A 16,352-nucleotide genomic window follows, 5' to 3' on the forward strand; every position below is an offset into this window, starting at 1 on the left:
TGGGGGTGGCAGGAGGGACATGGGGAATGGGTGGCGCTGAGGATGATGGGGGTCAGAGACTCAGGAGTGATGGGACTGAGGGCTGGGAGGGAGGGGTAGGGCTGGTGCTGGAGACACCAGAGGAGACAAAGGACATGGGGTAGCATGAGAGACCAGGTGCCATGAGGACCATCAGGGCTGGCCAAGGGCTCTCCTGAGATGATCCCAGGGAACACATGTCCATGGGGCAAGAGATCCTCCAGGCCTGCCATGTCCCCATGGCTCCTCACAATGTAGCCTGGCCTGCTCCTTGTCCTGACCCTGCTGGGCATGGCCTCTGCCCTCTGCCCCAGTGAGTAGCTCGGGGACCACTAGGGACACAGTGGGAACAGCTCAAGGACACCCCTGTCCCCAGTCTCAGGGCACTGGGGTTGGTGGGGGGCCAGAGGGGACACTCCAGCCTACCCTCAGCCTCCTGGCACACTGTGGAGGTACCTGCAGGCAGAGAAGAGGTGCTTTGTGGTGGTGAAGGCATTGCGCACCTACAAGCGTGCCCAGCTGAGAGGGATGGGGAGGTCAGCAGGATGCCAGGCTCCCATGGGCGCTGCCAGTGTCATCTGTGTCCTTCAGACCTACTGCCAGGACATATACAAGGGACAGCTGGCCTTGGTGCACATCACAGCCACTAACGAACTGCTGAGGAAGCTGGCAGCCACGTACACCTACTGCAACCTCTGGATCAGGGCTGTCACCAGTTGCAAGGTAACAGGACCCAGCAGGCATCCAGGGCTTGGCCAGGGGTGGGTGCAGGATGCTGAGCCCTGCTGCCACAGGGTGGGTCATGGAAGACATCCTGGGAGGACCTGAGCTCCTGGAACTATGCAAACTGGGCCAGCAGGCAGCCCTGCCAATGGTACAGAACCTGCACCGTGTTCAAGCCAAAGGTAAGCACAGCCCTGCACCAGGGCACAGGCTCTGGTGCTGGGAGCAATGGGTGGGGGGGCATTTAGTGGGGACAGGTACTGGGAGTGTGTCACCAGACACGGGACACTGAGATGGGGCACGAGGACAGAGGACAGGGAGTCTGTGGGTCTCCCTGTGTCCCTGACAATGGGTCCTGTCCATAGACGGGCTCTGGAGAAGTAGAGCCTGCTTCCTGCTGCACTTGTTCCTCTGTCAGCAGTGAGAGAGTGCCCGGGGGCCCTGCCATGGCTCCCCAGTGCCCAGGGACTCACAGTGGCCCGTGTCACTGTCCCAGTAAAGTGCCTCACAAACTGCCTTGAGGCCACATGTCCATGTGTTTTAGGGCCGGGGGGAGACTGGAGGCAGAATGGGGCTCAACCCCACAGCAGATACTGGAGAAGCTCCAAGGGTGTGGGGCACTGGGTGGGAGCAGCACCACAGGCAGAGGCTTTGGAATATTTATTCTATCCCAAGCACACCCACCCCTCAGTGTGCCCCCCGGCACAGTCCCATCCCTCCCCCAAAGTCCAGTAGAAAAAAGCTGGATGGTAGTGCAGGGCTCAATGGGGTGTCTGGGCGGGGGTATCGGCACTTGCGGAAGCCTCCAGGGGGCTTGAGGCAGCCTCCAGATCCTTGGCACGCCGCCGGCATTCACGGGCCACCACCACAGGACTGACGTAGGCCAGCAGCACCACGGCGATGAGCCCCACGTTCATCTGTGGTGGAGTGATGGGTGTTGAGGGCATGGGACCGGGGGCTGATCCCAAACAGACAAGGGGCCAGCTCCTTAGCCCCCTAAAGGCTGCCTGTGCTGAAGTAGCAAACCACACCATGGTACTACAGACTAGCATCTCTCCCCAGCACAGCGTGCCCCCAGGCTACCACAGGGCAGAACCTCCTGCCCTTCGTAGGCCAGCATCCCCACCCAAACTTAGATCAGGCCCTCTATCCCCCCATAGCATAAGCCCCATCCTGCCATGGACTATAGACTCCATCTTCTCATTGTCTGCTGTTTCCAACCCCACGTGGGGGAGGAGTCCCATCCAAACTGGCACTGGGACCTCCTTTCATCCATGGACCCTGACCACCACCCCACCATGGAACTGTCCCCCCTGGGTTATGGGGTATCCATAGGCTGTGGGGAGCACTCACATAGAAAGGGTCCCCCTGGAGCGCTCCATGCACCAGGGCAATGCAGGGATACTGCAGCAGGGCCACCAGCGCCGACAGGGCCATGGCCAGCCCGTAGAGCTTCCCAAAGTGCTGTGGAGGAAACCTGCCAGAACAACCTGCATGTCACCACTGTGCCCATCACCATGCCACCTCCACCCTCATGCCACCACCCCCTCCTTTACCACCATCCCCTGTCACCGCTGTACTGTCCCCCTCCACCCTGACTTCACTATTGCTTTATTTCTCACCCACGTCCCCACTGCTCCCTCTCCTGCCATCACCACTCTGTCCCCTGCCACCACCAACATCAAGGTGCACAGGACTCACGCGATGGCCAGGAAGGCGGCGTTGCCCCCATAGAGGAAGGAGCGGCTGATCACCTGGAGCACGAATGTGACAAACTGCACAGGCAGGATAGGCACGGCAGCACAGATGGAGAATAGCACGCACTGCGTCACCGTTAACACCAGTGATGGCACGGATGCCCGTAGGTCAGCCAGTGCCCCCTGGGCTCCTGCAGGCATGGCAAGATTAGGGCACAGTGGGGACACTTCCCCAGGTAGAGCGGGAAGAACAGGGAGTGCTACGGTCACGTGCATGGGCACGGTGGGGTTGGGGCATCATGGGGACACTTTGTGGAAACGGTGGGATAAGGACATTGTGGGGACCTGTTCACGGGGTCAAAGCGTGGTGGGGACATGTTCATGGATGTGGTGGGATCCAGCCATTGTAGCAGCACATCCATTGGCACAGCGGGGGGTCAGAGCTTTATGGGGGCACAACTACAGGCATAGCAGGGACAGAGCATGGTGGTAGCATGTCCCAGGCAGAGCGGGGTTGGGGACATTTGCAGCTCCAGTGCGCCAACAGAGGGATGGGGGGATAGGGACAGTTACCCTCAGCACGATGGGCCTTGTTCCGCTTGTGGCAGTCGAGAATGAGGCCGTTCCAGGGAGCGCAGAGCACCCCACAGAGCTGGGTGAAGGCGAAGGCGTTGGTGTAGATGCTCACTGTGAAGAGGCAGAGTCAGTGCAGAGGGCCGATTCCCAGCCCCCTGCCTGGCTCATTGTGCCCCCCAGCCACCATGCCCTACCCAGGTGTTCATTGCCTAAGGCCAGGTGGTCGAGCAGTGGGTTGAGGGTACCAATGAAGAGGTAGTGGCGCAGCTGCATGACTGAGAGCCACACCACGTGCCACATGAAGAGCCATGAGAGCACACAGGGCCAGAAGGGCTCCACAGCTGCATTGCCTGCACAGAACAAATACATCCATCAGGCTGCCTACGCCCACAACACGTGGCCACGCCTATTTCCCAAATGTCCCCACCACAGTTGACACATCCATCCACTGGGTCTCGTGGTACCAAGAACCCCCACCCAACCCATGGGCCAACAGCTCAGATGACTGTGTACCACCCACATCCCAGCACCCCACTTCTCAGCACCCATCACACGCATGGCCATGCCCACCCATGCCTTTGCCAATAGTCCCAGCCCTAGTTCTCCCCCACCTTTTGGGGCACTGGGTTCCAGGGGCACTTCCTCCGGCCCATCATCCTCCGGCGGGCGCTTCTCCTCATAGGTGCGGTACGACTGGGAGCGCCCTGGGCATGACAGCCTACAGCACCACTCGCCTTGTCAACCACCACAGCATCCCAGTGCCACCACCACCTCCACTCGCAGGATGGGCACCGTGACCACCACAACCCATGGGATGGGCACCATGACCACCACCACCCAAGAGATGGGTGCCATAACCACCACCACCACCCAAGAGATGGGCACCATAACCACCACCACCCAAAAGATGGGCACCATGACCACCACCACCCAAAAGATGGACACCATGACTACCATCACCACCCACAGGATGGGTGCCATGACCACCACCCAAGAGATGGGAGCCATGACCACCACCACCACCCAAGAGATGGGAGTCATGACCACCACCACCACCTGTGGAATGGACCCCATGACCATCACCCGCAGGATGGGCTCCACCACCTCCTAAGGGATGGGTTTTGCCATCCTGGGAGCACAGGCAGGGCAGGGCCTCCCTTACCCATAGTTGTAGGCAGGTGGCAGCGGGTAAGGGATGTGCATGCGGGGCATGAGGAAGATGGTGCGCAGCAGGTGCCAGGCGCTGCAGGCTGCCATGAAGAGAAACATGGTCCGCAGGGACAGTCCGTGCTCATGCAGCACCTGGGGACATGTACAGGTTGCCACTATGCCATGCTGGCCACTGGTCTCTGCACAGGGCCACCACAGATGTCAGACCCCAGCTGTGCCACTGTCTGTCCTCAGCCCACCTCAGTGCCTGTGCTGTGAACAGGCAAATCTGGTGCCTGCAGTGTTCCCCACCCCGTGCCCACCTTGATAATGAGGAATATGGCAGACGAGGAGTCAAAGGCCCCGTTGTAGAGGGTGATGATGATGGAGCGGTACTTCCCAAAGAGGTTCCCCACCTAGCACACAGAACCCCCCCATAATGCTGTCAGTGTCCCCATCACCAGGCAGGGTGCCCGAGCTGTGGGGTGAGGGTTCAGACGCCTCCCACCTGCATGTTGGTGAGGATGAGGAGAATGCCGCCCACCGACAGCATTGACATAGCCGGGAAGAGCAGCACTGCTAGGTCTGGGGACACAGGTGTCAGTGGGTTCAAGGGACATGGGTGGGATAGGGGCACCCCACATCTGTGTGGGTCTCACCTGGCGTGGAGAAGGCAACAAGCAGGGTCCCACCAGTGTAGAGGGTGCTGAAACATGGAGACAGTGTTCACAAGGGGGCACAGCATCCCCACCCCTGTGCTCCAACACCCCAGCATCCCACCACTGGCCTCATGTGGCACCTCTGAGGTGGAGGAATGTGGGGAAGAGGCTGGCTCTACAGTTGCAGGGGTGCCCTAGGGACATCAGTGGGGAATAAGAGCATCCGGGGGGCTGTAGGCAACGAAGGACACCCTGGGGACATTTGGTGGCACTGGGAAACAAACACTGCTGCCCCCCACCTCCCTCCCCCCTGTGTGAGCAGGGCTCCACCAGTCCCACCCTACTTGGGAGCCCCGATAACCACCCTGCTCCCGATAACGCTCCCCCAGCCCTGCGTCAGCACCCAACTAAAGGGTCCTCCATCCCCAGCACCCACATGTGTCCCTCTGCCACCCCCCACAGCACTCACATGGCGATGAGGCGGGCAACAGCAGTGCCAAAGCGGTCGAAGACGTAGCCCATGGGGAGAGTCATGAAGTTGTTCATGAAGGAGCCGATAGTGAAGACCAAGGAGAACTGCTCATCCTGCCCGCTGCAGTCTGCAAGGCAGCCATCGGTGGGGACAGGAGCACCAGCACAGGGGACACGGGCATGGGGGGAGTGGGGAAAAGGGGCAGCACTGGGGACAGGAAAAGCAGGGAGCCAGTGGGAATAATGGGCACTGGGGCAGTGGGGATACAGGAATGACAGCAGGAACCCGGGGCACCGAAGTGCACCACACAGTAGGAACATGGGAGGCACCCCCAGGACACCAGTAGGAACAGGGCCCCCCCAGGACACCAGGGACAAGGACTCAGCACTGATAGGGATGGTGACACCGGGGCCGTACCGGGATGCAGCGTCCCATTGGGGTTGAGGCTGGCCGAGGACTCGCACCACTGCTTAAAGTAGCCCAGGTTCTTGAGGACGTAGACGAGGGAGGCCCAGCCAAAGATGATGCCGCAGAAAGCACCGCACTCCAGCAGCCCTGAGAGCAGAGTGCCCAGCTTCTTGGCTCGCCCCGCACCCCCCGCCATGCTGTCAGGCACGGGGCTCTGCTGCTTCTGCGGGGGACAAGTGGGGAAGTCACAGCCCTCCCTCTCCACACAGTCCCTCATTTTTGCATGTGACCAACCACCTGGACAAAGGCCAACCCGGCCCCTACTCCATCCCTTGTCCCCTGGGCAGCTCCCCCCACTGACACCCACCTGTACCCTGGTGCCACTGCAGCAGCAGAGTTTGGACCCTGGTCTGAATCCCTGTGTGGGGTGCCTGAGGCACACGGCTGCACTGTGCACTTCTGCTGGGATCACTGGGGGGGGAGGGCAGGGCTGCTGGCATCAGATAGGCAAAGAACTGTTCTCCCTCCCCAGCACCACCTCCTTATCTCCCTGCAGCACTCAGTCCTGGGGACCTGCAACCTCCGTAAGCGTGACCCCCCGGGGCCTGGCACACCGATCTGGTGCATTTCTGAGAATGCTGTACAACTCGCAGCGCGGAGGCACAGCCCTGGGGGTGCTGGCACTGTTGCTAGGACCACAGCACCTGGGGACAATGACACACCCCCAGGGGCCTGATGCACACACCTGTATCCTATGAGGCACCCCGGCACGCAGCTTGGGGACAATGGCATATACCTCCTGGCAACAACAACATATCCCCAGGGAACCTCCAACGGTGCCAGGCGTGCTGACACACCCTTTGGGGACATTGGCACCTCCCTGGGAACCCAATCACAGGCCCTGGGTGCAGTGAGACACTGGTGGGGAACCCAGCACATTCCACCAGTGTCAAACAAGGGACCTGCAGCTGGCTGCCACGGGCGCTAAGGTCACGTCCCCATACACCACACCGAAGCCCCAGCACTTGCCACCACCCACACCTGCACCACAGCATCACCATGTCACCAGGTCCTGCTGGTGACACCAGCGGCCCTGCAGCCAGTGTAATGGCTGCTAATGAGGCCTCATTAGTTGGATGGGGGACAGGAGGATGGCTAAAGATTAACCTGGGCAGATGGCAATGGCTCAGCCCCGAGGTCGGGGGGGGGGGGGGGGGGGGGGCTGCACTATATATAGCTGTCCCAGCAGAGGTTGCAGGCTGGGGGCGCGAGCCGGGGTGGCACAGGAGATCTGTGGCAAAGAGGAATGCTGCCTGCCTGGCACCACCGCTGTGTGCCACCGGTCTCCCCAGGAAGGAGACGGAGCTTCTGTAGGAGCTGCTGTATGGCTGGGCTGCAGGATGCTGAGCGCACTCCTGCCCCATCCAGTGGACCTGGAGCCCTCCCGGTCCCGTCAGCTTCCGGGGAGGGGTGCGGGTGCCCAGGACTGGGCGAAGACGCAGCCCCATGACGCAGCAGGCGGCCCTGACAGCCCCCGCGACTGGAACTTCCCGCAGCCATGCGGGCGAGCACATGGTGAGGCACGCACGTGGTGGAGAGAGCACACGTAACCCCCAGGTTCGGCCCCACGCAGTCCCGACACCGCCGCGAGCATCTCACGCTCCGGCCCGAGCCCCTCTGCTTCCACCGCGACCCGCAGTCTTCCTGGATCCCCGGGACCGCCCCGCCCCGCCGCTCAGGGTCGCTGTCGGGCTCGGGGCACCCTCTACCCGGCACGCCCCACCGCCCTCTCGAGCATCCCGGCCGCCGCTCTCCTGGCCCGGCCCGGTTCGGCCCTGCTGGGCGCGGAGCCGCCCGCCCGCATCCGCCGGGAGTGGCATCGCCGCGGCTCCGCCCTTGTTCGGCCCGGCGGGGCGGGGATGCGACCAGCCCGGATGGGGCTGAGCCCCGTGGCCCGGCCCGGCTCGGCTGGTTCCGAGGACTGCACGCTTACCGTCACCTCGGCAGCGCCCGCTCGTCCTTCTAGGCGGGAGGCGGAGCGGAGAGAACCGACGCGGCCTCCGGGGCGTCGGCGGGGGCGGGGCGGGCCAGGAACTGCCGTGGGGTCACCGGGACTACGACCCCTGAACTTGGGGTCCATCCTTAGTCGCGTGACCGACCCGCCAGCCCCGTGTCCTTCACTACCCTCCCTCCCATCCGTCTGTCCGTCCTCCCCCTGTACCACTGCCCCCACGGCCCCATTCATCCCTTCACCCGTCCATTCATCCCTGCTGGCAGGCGCCGGCCACCCTGCAACCTGCCACTCAGCTGCACAGCCATCCACCCATCCATCTGCCTGCCTCCTGCCCATCTGTCCCATTCCATCCATCCATGCATCCATCCATCCATGCATCCATGCATCCATCCATCCATCCATCCATCCTGCTTCCCACCCACCCAACCCTACACCTGCTCAACATCTGCTCATCATTTGGCATTCACTCTTCACTGCCGCCCTCACCCAACCCATGCCTTCACCCCCACCTCCCCATTCATCATTCCTTTTTTTCCATCCATCCATCTCTCTTCCACCACCCTCCACCACCCTTGCTCCCATCTCATCGCCCATCTCTTTCCACCCGCATCTTGGTGCCATTGCCTTCCTAGGACCTGCCAGGGGCTCAAGGGTCTGTCCCACACCCCCACACCATACCCCGGGTGGGTGGATGCAAGTAAAGGACCAACGCTGGAGGTGCCCAGCGCCGCAGGCCCCAGCACCTCTGTCACTTTGCCCAGACCCATTGGACCCATAGAATAGGGACAGCTATGGCACAGTGGGACCGAGGAACATCGCGGGGGACAGCGAGCGGATGGCGGCCCCTGAGTCAGCCCCGTGCCGCCCGCAACGCCCACCACTCCCCGCCAGCGTCTGTCTCTCCAGCTTGTGATATTTCGCTCGCCGGGAGCCGCGCCGGAGACGGCACCGCAAACACGGCGGGTGCCAGATTGTGCCGCCGCAGCCTGGCACGGCCACGCGAGCCCCTCCCCACCCGCGCTCCGTGGGCTCCCCGCGCCGCCGCTCCCTCCGCGGAGACCCCCCGCCCCCCGCCCCGAGCCCAGCACCGCGGACAGCGCCCGCTCCGGCACCGCGGACAGCGTCGCGGTCCCGCGTGGGTGAGGGGCGAGGGGTGCCGCCTCGGCGCCCACTCGCGATCGCCCCTCTGTCCCGTCCACGGGCACGAACGCCCCTGCCGAGGTGTCCGCCACCCGCGAGGACACAGCAACCCCGCGAGGGTCCAGACATGCAAGGAGGGCTTCCCCGCAGCTCGCTCCCCCGGGCTCACGGCCCCACGCGCGAGTCCTCGCGTCCCCAGTGGGAGCTGCTAGGAGGTCTCGCGTCCTCTGCGAGACGCTCCGCCGGTCCCTGGGGACGCGCTGCGGGGCGTCCCCGTGGGTAGACCTCGTTCCCACACATTCCGCAGGAGCGCCGCGATCCTCCGTGGAGTTCCCCCACGCGCGGAGCGGGACGGCCCGGCCCGGCCGAGGAAGGGTTAAGCGGCGGGACCGGCGGCGAGGGGCGGAGCGCGGCCGCCCCGGGATAAGGCGCGGCGCCGGGCAGGGCTCAGCCCCTCCGGGAGCCGCGGGTAGAGCCGAGCCGAGCCCACCCGTGCCATGCCCCGGGGCGGCGGCTGCCGCTCCTCCTCCCGGCGGCGCAGCGGGGGGTAAGGGGCGCGCACCCCCCCCAACCCCGGCACCGGCCATGAGCCGACGTGCAGAGGGCAGCGCCTGAGCGCCCGGCCCGGTCCCGCCATGCGGCCCCCGACGGCTCGGGACCTGCCCCGAGGTAGGCGTGGGGCGGGCCGGGGGCACGGCCCCGAGACCCCCCCGCGGCGGGACGGGGCGGGGCGGGGGTCCCGGCACCCGCGGCGCTGCCTTCGGGACGCAGCGGCTGCCCCGGGGCAGCGCACAGAGCGCTGCGGGGTTAACGGGGCGCGCGGTGCGGGGTGCGCGCTGCCTTCGGGGCGCACAGTGCGGCGCAAAGGGTGCGCGGTGCCACAAAGCCCCGCGGGTGGATGCTCCATAGGGTCTCTGCAGCGGGGCAAAGGGGAAGCGGGGACGGTGCGGGGCGCTGTAGGAGGTGTGGGGGGGGGGGAGGGGTGGAGCCGGCAGCGGGACCCTGCGAGTGGGGGGGCGGTTGCGCGGGGAGCGGAGCCCGGGAGCCGGTGACTTCAGCTCCGAACTGAGTCAGCCCGCGGCGAGGGGGAGTGACAGATGGGGCGCGGGAGGGGGGCGCCGGGGGGGCGCACGCCGGCACGGGGCGCCGGGGGAGGGGGGCGGCGCCGAGCAGCTGCGCCGGACGCCTCCGTGCGTCCCCCCCCATCCCCATCCCCGCCGCCGAGCATCGGGGGGGGCCGCCTCCCTCCCTCCGCAGCGGGCCGTGGAGCCCGAGCCAGGCCGGGCTGAATTATGGATGAGGCGCTCGGGTTGCAGCGCAGGGCACTGGGAAGGCGGAGGGGGGGGGGGGGGGGGGGAGAGGGGGAGAAAGAAGGGGGGGGGGCGGGGGCGCGAACACCCGGAGCGGCGGCGGCGCGTGTCACCGGGGAGCGCGTCAGCCCGCGCCCACGCGCGCACCGCCCCGCACGTGGCCGCGGCACGCGCGCACGTGGCTCCGCCCCGCCCCGCTGTCGGGGACGCGCGTGGGGGGCGCAGCCTTCCCCCTCCCTCCCTTGAGGGGGTCCCATGGGAGTACGGCCCCAGGGGGACACGGGGAGATCACAAGGGGCAAAGCCATGGAAGCTCTTTGGAGTGCAAATCCCCGTGAGGTGCTGGACCCAACGGGGTGGGTAGTGTCATGTGGGGCGTGTGTGGCCCCCGAGGGCTACCGTGGGATCCTGGCCTTATAGGATAGGCATGGCCGTGTTGAATGGTGCATTCCCCTACTGGCTTCTTACGGGATCTTTGACCTTGTGTCGTAGCCCTAGTGGTCCCCACGAGAGCGTGACTACATGGGATGTATGTGACCCTGTAGAGCTCTTGGAATGCCTGACCTTAAGGGATGGCCATGGCCATGACCATATGGGGTGGACATAGCCCTGTAGAGCTCCCGGAGCTCCTGGCTGCGTGGTATGGGAACAGCCAGGTGGGATGAGGATGGTTCTGGGGGGGGTTCCTAGAGCCTGGTGGCAGCCAGTATCCCTTGGGGTGCTCTCCATGGGGTTGCTGGGGAGGGCCCTGTGTGGGGCGGTGGGTGCATGGGGCTGGGCCAGGGATGCAGGGGCAATGCCCCAGGTCGAGCCTCGGGCTGACGCCCCGCTGTGCCCGCAGGCGGGCACCTGGCGGCCCTGCTGCTGGCAGCGCTGGCGTGGGTGCCCGGTGGGTCGCCCACCTGCCCCGCGCTCTGCACCTGCTACGTCTCGCCGCCCACCGTCAGCTGCCAGGCCAACAACTTCTCCTCGGTGCCCGCGGGGCTCCCGCCTGGCGCCCGCCGCCTCTTCCTGCAGAACAACGTCATCAGGGCGCTGCGGGCGGGCACCTTCGGGCCCAGCACTGTCACCCTCTGGCTCTACTCCAACAACATCTCCTCCATCCAGCCGGGCACTTTCCGCCACCTGCCCGCCCTCGAGGAGCTCGACCTGGGTGACAACCCGCACCTCCGTGTCTTGGCACCTGATACCTTCCATGGCCTCCGGCGCCTCCAGGCCCTGCACCTCTACCGGTGCCAGCTGGCCAGCCTGCCCAGCGCCATCTTCCGTGGCCTCCACAGCCTCCAGTACCTCTACCTGCAGGAGAACGGGCTGCTCTACCTCCAGGTCTGACATGGGCTGGACTGGGTCCTAAGACAGCCCTGTGTGGCAGGGCTATGGGGTGTCCCTGGGGAGAGTATGGGGGATGCCACTGAGGTGCAGTGGTGGGCAGTGCTTGCAGGCATGGGCACGGGACACATCACAGACAGTGACAGTGCAGGTGGGTGATATTCAAGGTGCAGAGACACAGGGCAGTGCGGTGGCCATGAGGCAGAGACATGAAAGAGAGCTCTGGTTATACCCATGGAAGAGGTGATGGGTGATGTCCATGGGGCAAGGAAAGGATGATACTGTGGAGCAGGACCGTAAGGCAGGGAGATGTATGCTGCCTGTGGAGCAGGGGCATGAGGCAAGGTGGTGATACCTGTCATACAGAAGAGCTCTTGGTGATGATACCCTTGAGGTCAGGATACGGGGCAGGGTGATGGGTGGCACCAGAAAGACGGGGGCATGGTGGAGGACTCTTGGCACTGTCTGTCCAACAGAGCGATGGACAGTGACGGCCTTAGGGCAGAGGTCAGGGTGACATCCATGAGTTACAGAGGTGATACAGGGCGTTAGGTGGCAATATGGAGTTGGGATGGCGATCAAGGTGCTGGGTTATGCCTGCAGGGATGGGATCACCCACCCGGTCCCTCACCTGCTCCCCACAGGACGATCTCTTTGCCGATTTGGCCAACCTGAGCCATCTCTTCCTGCACGGCAACCGGCTGCGAGCTCTGTCCGAGGGCGTTTTCCGTGGGCTGCCCAGCCTGGACCGCCTGCTGCTGCACGCCAACCGCCTGGCCACCGTGCACCGCCGCGCCTTCCACGGCCTGGCCCGCCTCACCATCCTCTACCTGTTCAACAACAGCCTGGTGGCTCTGCCCGGGGACCCGCTGGCCGCGCTGCCCGCCCTGCAGTTCCTCCGCCTCAACGCCAACCCCTGGGCCTGCGACTGCCGTGCGCGCCCGCTCTGGGCCTGGTTTCGCCGCACTCGCGTCTCCAGCTCGCCCGTGCCCTGCGCCAGCCCCCCTCACCGCCGTGGCACCGACCTGCGGCAGCTGCGGCCCCGTGACTTCGATGGCTGCCCCGAGGAGGATGAGGAGGAGGACGAAGGCAAAGATGAGGATGACAGCGACGGGGGTGGTGGTGGCGGCGGGGCGGTGGCCGTGGTGGGAACCCCCGGGCGGGCGCTAGGCCGCCCCGGCACCCTGCCTGCCGCACCGCCTTCCGCCTTCTACCGCGACGGGCTGCCACCTCACGACCTGCGGGGCTCCCAGCCCCGGCCACCCCCTCCATCCCGTGACTCCCGCGGCCCCCCCGGGGACACCCCTGTGGCTGCGGCCCCCCGACCGGCCCCCACCCTACTGTCCCTGCTGGGCCTGCTCCTACCCCATCTCTGAGCCCGACCGGGGGGCCTCTGGACCCCTCTCAGGTCCTCCCGAGGTGCTCGGGGACAGGAGGTGTCCCCAGGACTCTGCTCCCACCCGTCCCGAGTGAAAAGAACCCACGCAGGCACCGCGCGGTTGGGAATTCTTTATTAAAAATGGTCTTATTTTGGGAGCGTGGGGCCCGGCGGCTGCGGAGCTGGCTTTCCAGGTCACGGCGCTTTTTCCTCGTGAAATATTGATGGCCCCGGCACCGCTGCTGCTGGCTGCAGGGCCCCAGGGCGCACGCACCGCTCGCTGCGGCACCGATGGACGGACACACCGACGTTACACCCGGCAACGCCACCCCGTTGTCACTCCTGCAGCACCTCACACACCCCCTTTTTGCACGAGAGGCACACGGTGGGGCGTAATGCGACCCACGAGCTGTGAGGACAGCGAGCGTGCGCACAGCCTGACCCACTTCCAGCCAGCCCCGGGGACAGCACAGGCGCACTGCATGTGTACAGATGGATGGACACACAGTGCTCACCCCCAGGCCGGGGTCTCTCTGGGTGTTCATATTTAGCAACCCTGTGCAGGTCTTCCTTGCCCGGTGTCCCTGCACGCGTGCGTATCTGTATGCGCAGCTCCAGGGTTGCCTCCATCCATGTGTCTCCCCCTACGTGTCCCTGTGTGGGTGTCTCTGTGTGGTCCCTTTCCAGGGGTGGAAAGGGCATTGTCCCTCTCCAGCTGTCCATACCAGATATCCTTATGTGACTGTCCCAGTAACAGTCCCTATAGAGGTGTGGTGTTTTCTCACTGTCCCATCTGCAAGTGTTCCTTTGTGGCCATTTCTCCGGGTATTCCCCAGTGTCCTCCCAGCAAGCTCTCTCTGAGGGGCACAGCCCTGTCCCGACCCCATAAGGGATAAGGAAGGTCCCAGCCTATCTCTGAGGCTGATGTGGGCATGGCAGGCAGCTCAGGGTGCCCCCCCTCCAGGAGACGCATATGGCAGCCGGGCCCCATGCAAGGCTGTCCCAGCAGCACACCCAGTGTTAGGAAACACGAGCAGGTTAGTGGGGCAGCCCCTGACACAGCACCACAAATGGGTTTGAGGGGTCCAGGGAAGCAGACAACTGGCCCAGAGCCTCCAGTTTATTGGTGTGGTGGGAAGGGGGGGTCTGATAGGAAGGGCTCAGGCGGTGCCAGTGCCCTGCTGCATGCGCTTGAGGAGCTCCTCGTCCTGCAGCGACAGCTCCGTCAGCTTCTTGCCCATCCGCTCGTGGACATCCAGGTACTTGGCCACGCAGCGGTCCAGGCACACGCTCTCGCCCTTCGACAGCTCCGCCTCCTTGTAGTGGGGGGGCACGCATTTGAGGTGGCACGCCTGCGTCATCCTGCAGGGCAACACTGTCACACCCCAACAGTTCTGCCCGGCACCCACAGTACCCTCCCCATCCCCAGCATCCGCAAAGCCCCCGCTGCCTCCATCCGCGACACCCCCCCGCCTCTCGCACTCCCAGCACCTCCCGCCCACGGGCACTCCCCCGGGCCCCGCCCCGGCCCCTCACGCCGCGCACCGGTTGTACATGTCGGCCATCATGTCCACCTCCAGCTCGGCCGCCAGCTGCTGGGCCCGCAGCGGGTCCATGGCGCTCCCGGACCGGGCTCCCGCAGGATGCACGTGGGACGCGCGCTTCCGCCCACACGCTCAGCCGCTCCGCCCCGCCGCCGGTCTCGACCAATAGGAGACTGGTGGGGGCGGGACAGCAGCGAGTCCCCGGCGCTGATAGGACGCGGGGAGGGGGGGCGGGGCGGCGAGGAGCGCGGCGCAGAGTGGAGCGGCCGCGCGCTTTGGCCGCAATTCGCCCCAAAGGGGTGGGAGCAGAAGCGGCAATGGGCGGGGACAGCCGAGCTGGGGGCACGGCCTGTAGCGGGTCCGGTCCGGCCCGGCCCACGCGTGACCTCCGCGTGTCCCCGTGGATCTGCCGGCACGTCTCTGCCCTCGTGTGTCTGTGCCTGCTATGCGTCTGTGTTCCCGTGCCCCTCTGTGTGATCGTGTCTCTTATTTTCCCCCAAGTGTCTCCCCTGGATCAGTGTACCTCGTGTTCCTCATGTCACCCTTCTCTACCATATATAAGTGTCCCTCGTGTTCCTTCGTGTCTCACGCGTGTCACCCATCTCCTCCATGTGCCTGTCTCTCGTGTCCCCCCCCTTGTGTCCCTCCATGTCCCCTTGTGCACTTGTGTTTCTCATATCCCCCCCACCTGTGACGCCTCCAAGTCCCCCTGTGCCCCCATGTGCACGTGTCCCCCCGTGTCCTACGTGTACCCGAGGTCTCACCTTCCCCCATGTCCCTGTGTCCCCCTTGTGCCCGTGCCATCCTGCAGTCCCCCGTCCCCAGGCCCCGCCCGGCCTCCCACGCCCCCCCCCCGTCCCCTCCCCTCCCCTCCCCGCGGTGCCCCCCTCCGGCCCCCGGCCCGCCCCGTCAACGCTGACTGAAGGCGGCACCTGCGGCAGTCACACGGCCGCGGGGCGAGCGGAGCGCGGTGAGCCGGGCTGCGGGGCGCCAGAGGGGTGTGGGGGGCGTCGCGGTTTGGGGGTGGGAAACGAGGATAGGACGGGATGGGGGGGAGGGAGGGGGCTCGGAGTTGGGAATAGGGAGCGGGTTGTGGAATTGGGACTGAGCTGGAGAAGCTGGGAGGGGGCAGGAGAGAAATCAGAATGGGGAATGGGTTGGGTTGGGGTGTGCAGGGGGGCAGGAGGGGCTGGGGATGGGACAGGGGAGTGGGGAGTGGCTTGGGGTGAATGGGATGGGCTGAGGGGTGGCAGAGAGGGGTCTGGGATACATAATAGGGATGGGATGGGGACTGGGGGCTGTGTTGGGGCGGCTGGGGTGGGCGGGCAGGAGGAACACTGAGGGGCAGAGGAAGGGCAATGAGATTGCATGGGGTAGAGGCACGGGATGAAGGCACAGTGGACACCTCAGTGACAGCCCTGCAGCCCACAGTAGGAGCATGGAGTCCCCAGCAAGTGGTGGAGCCCCCGCCCCGAGTGACACAGCCCTGGGTGACGTCGCACAGACATCAACAGGGCCCACAGAGGGGACGGTTGGGGGGGACAGCAGGGAAAGCGTGGCACAGGAGGGGCAGGGGGAGGCTAGCAGAGCTGAAGGAGGGGCTGGGGGGGAAGCTGCAGGGGATGTGGGGAGTGAGGGCAAGGGGGAGGCAGCAGAGAATGCTGGGAGTGAGGCTAAGGTAGAAGCAGCAAAGGATTATGGGAGTGATGCTAAGGGGGAGGTAACAGGGAGTGCTGGGAGTGAGGCTAAAGAGGAGGATGCAAGGGATGCTGAGAGCAAAGCTAAGGAGGAGGCTGCAAAGGATGCTGGGAGCGAGGATAAGGAGGTTGCAAAGGATGCTGGGAGCGAGGCTAAGGGGGAGGCTGCAAAGGATGCTGGGAGCAAAGCTAAGGGGGAGGCTGCAAAGGATGCTGGGAGTGAGGCTAAGGGGGAGGCT

The 16,352-nt window shown here is 65.1% G+C and overlaps 5 protein-coding genes across 10 annotated transcripts in view; 3 read left to right on the forward strand and 2 right to left on the reverse strand.

Annotated features, from left to right (window-relative positions):
• Window positions 1-270: 270 nt before the first annotated feature.
• Window positions 271-1,165, forward strand: LOC122169409 (bone marrow proteoglycan-like). The gene is given in 5 exon segments (XM_042835541.1): window positions 271-331; window positions 451-487; window positions 489-741; window positions 813-922; window positions 1,105-1,165. Coding segments are annotated over 5 exon segments (522 nt in total).
• A 239-nt stretch (window positions 1,166-1,404) lies between these two features.
• SLC43A3 (solute carrier family 43 member 3) lies at window positions 1,405-7,727 on the reverse strand. Of its 4 annotated transcripts, none has more exons than XM_042835568.1 (14): window positions 7,696-7,727; window positions 6,070-6,173; window positions 5,712-5,925; window positions 5,292-5,421; window positions 4,823-4,869; window positions 4,672-4,748; window positions 4,487-4,579; window positions 4,177-4,316; window positions 3,626-3,732; window positions 3,209-3,364; window positions 3,012-3,125; window positions 2,443-2,629; window positions 2,095-2,218; window positions 1,405-1,658 (listed from the first exon to the last, which is right to left on the reverse strand). In XM_042835568.1, exons 3-14 carry the CDS (start codon window positions 5,896-5,898, stop codon window positions 1,503-1,505), a joined length of 1,518 nt encoding a protein of 505 aa, XP_042691502.1. In that variant the 5' UTR covers window positions 5,899-5,925; window positions 6,070-6,173; window positions 7,696-7,727; the 3' UTR covers window positions 1,405-1,502. The 4 variants fall into 4 exon arrangements, with proteins under 4 accessions (XP_042691502.1, XP_042691503.1, XP_042691500.1 ...); XM_042835567.1 differs by lacking the exon at window positions 7,696-7,727 and adding an exon at window positions 7,291-7,386 and having other exon boundaries at window positions 1,407-1,658; XM_042835569.1 differs by lacking the exon at window positions 6,070-6,173 and having other exon boundaries at window positions 1,406-1,658.
• A 1,764-nt stretch (window positions 7,728-9,491) lies between these two features.
• On the forward strand, window positions 9,492-14,404 carry RTN4RL2 (reticulon 4 receptor like 2). The gene is made up of 3 exons (XM_042835557.1): window positions 9,492-9,525; window positions 11,007-11,491; window positions 12,139-14,404. Exons 1-3 carry the CDS (start codon window positions 9,492-9,494, stop codon window positions 12,868-12,870), a joined length of 1,251 nt encoding a protein of 416 aa, XP_042691491.1. The 3' UTR covers window positions 12,871-14,404.
• TIMM10 (translocase of inner mitochondrial membrane 10) lies at window positions 13,979-14,533 on the reverse strand. Its single transcript, XM_042835570.1, has 2 exons — window positions 14,418-14,533; window positions 13,979-14,234 (listed from the first exon to the last, which is right to left on the reverse strand). The coding sequence occupies exons 1-2, from the start codon at window positions 14,486-14,488 to the stop codon at window positions 14,033-14,035; spliced, it is 273 nt and encodes a 90-aa protein (XP_042691504.1). The 5' UTR covers window positions 14,489-14,533; the 3' UTR covers window positions 13,979-14,032.
• Window positions 14,534-15,346: 813 nt separating this feature from the next.
• SMTNL1 (smoothelin like 1) overlaps window positions 15,347-16,352 on the forward strand; it is a 3,123-nt gene continuing 2,117 nt past the window's right edge. The window contains exons 1-2 of one of the 3 annotated variants that reach the window (XM_042835573.1): window positions 15,347-15,386; window positions 15,841-16,265. In XM_042835573.1, coding sequence (XP_042691507.1) covers window positions 15,855-16,265 — 411 coding nt within the window. In that variant the 5' untranslated portion in view covers window positions 15,347-15,386; window positions 15,841-15,854. Of the gene's footprint in view, window positions 15,387-15,732; window positions 16,350-16,352 lie in introns of those variants that run through there. The other 2 variants (XM_042835575.1, XM_042835574.1) reach the window with 2 other exon arrangements.

This window comes from Centrocercus urophasianus, unplaced genomic scaffold (assembly GCF_019232065.1).
Source record: "Centrocercus urophasianus isolate 14NV4802_14NV808 unplaced genomic scaffold, USGS_Curo_1.0 seq_535, whole genome shotgun sequence".
Lineage (NCBI taxonomy): Eukaryota > Metazoa > Chordata > Aves > Galliformes > Phasianidae > Centrocercus > Centrocercus urophasianus.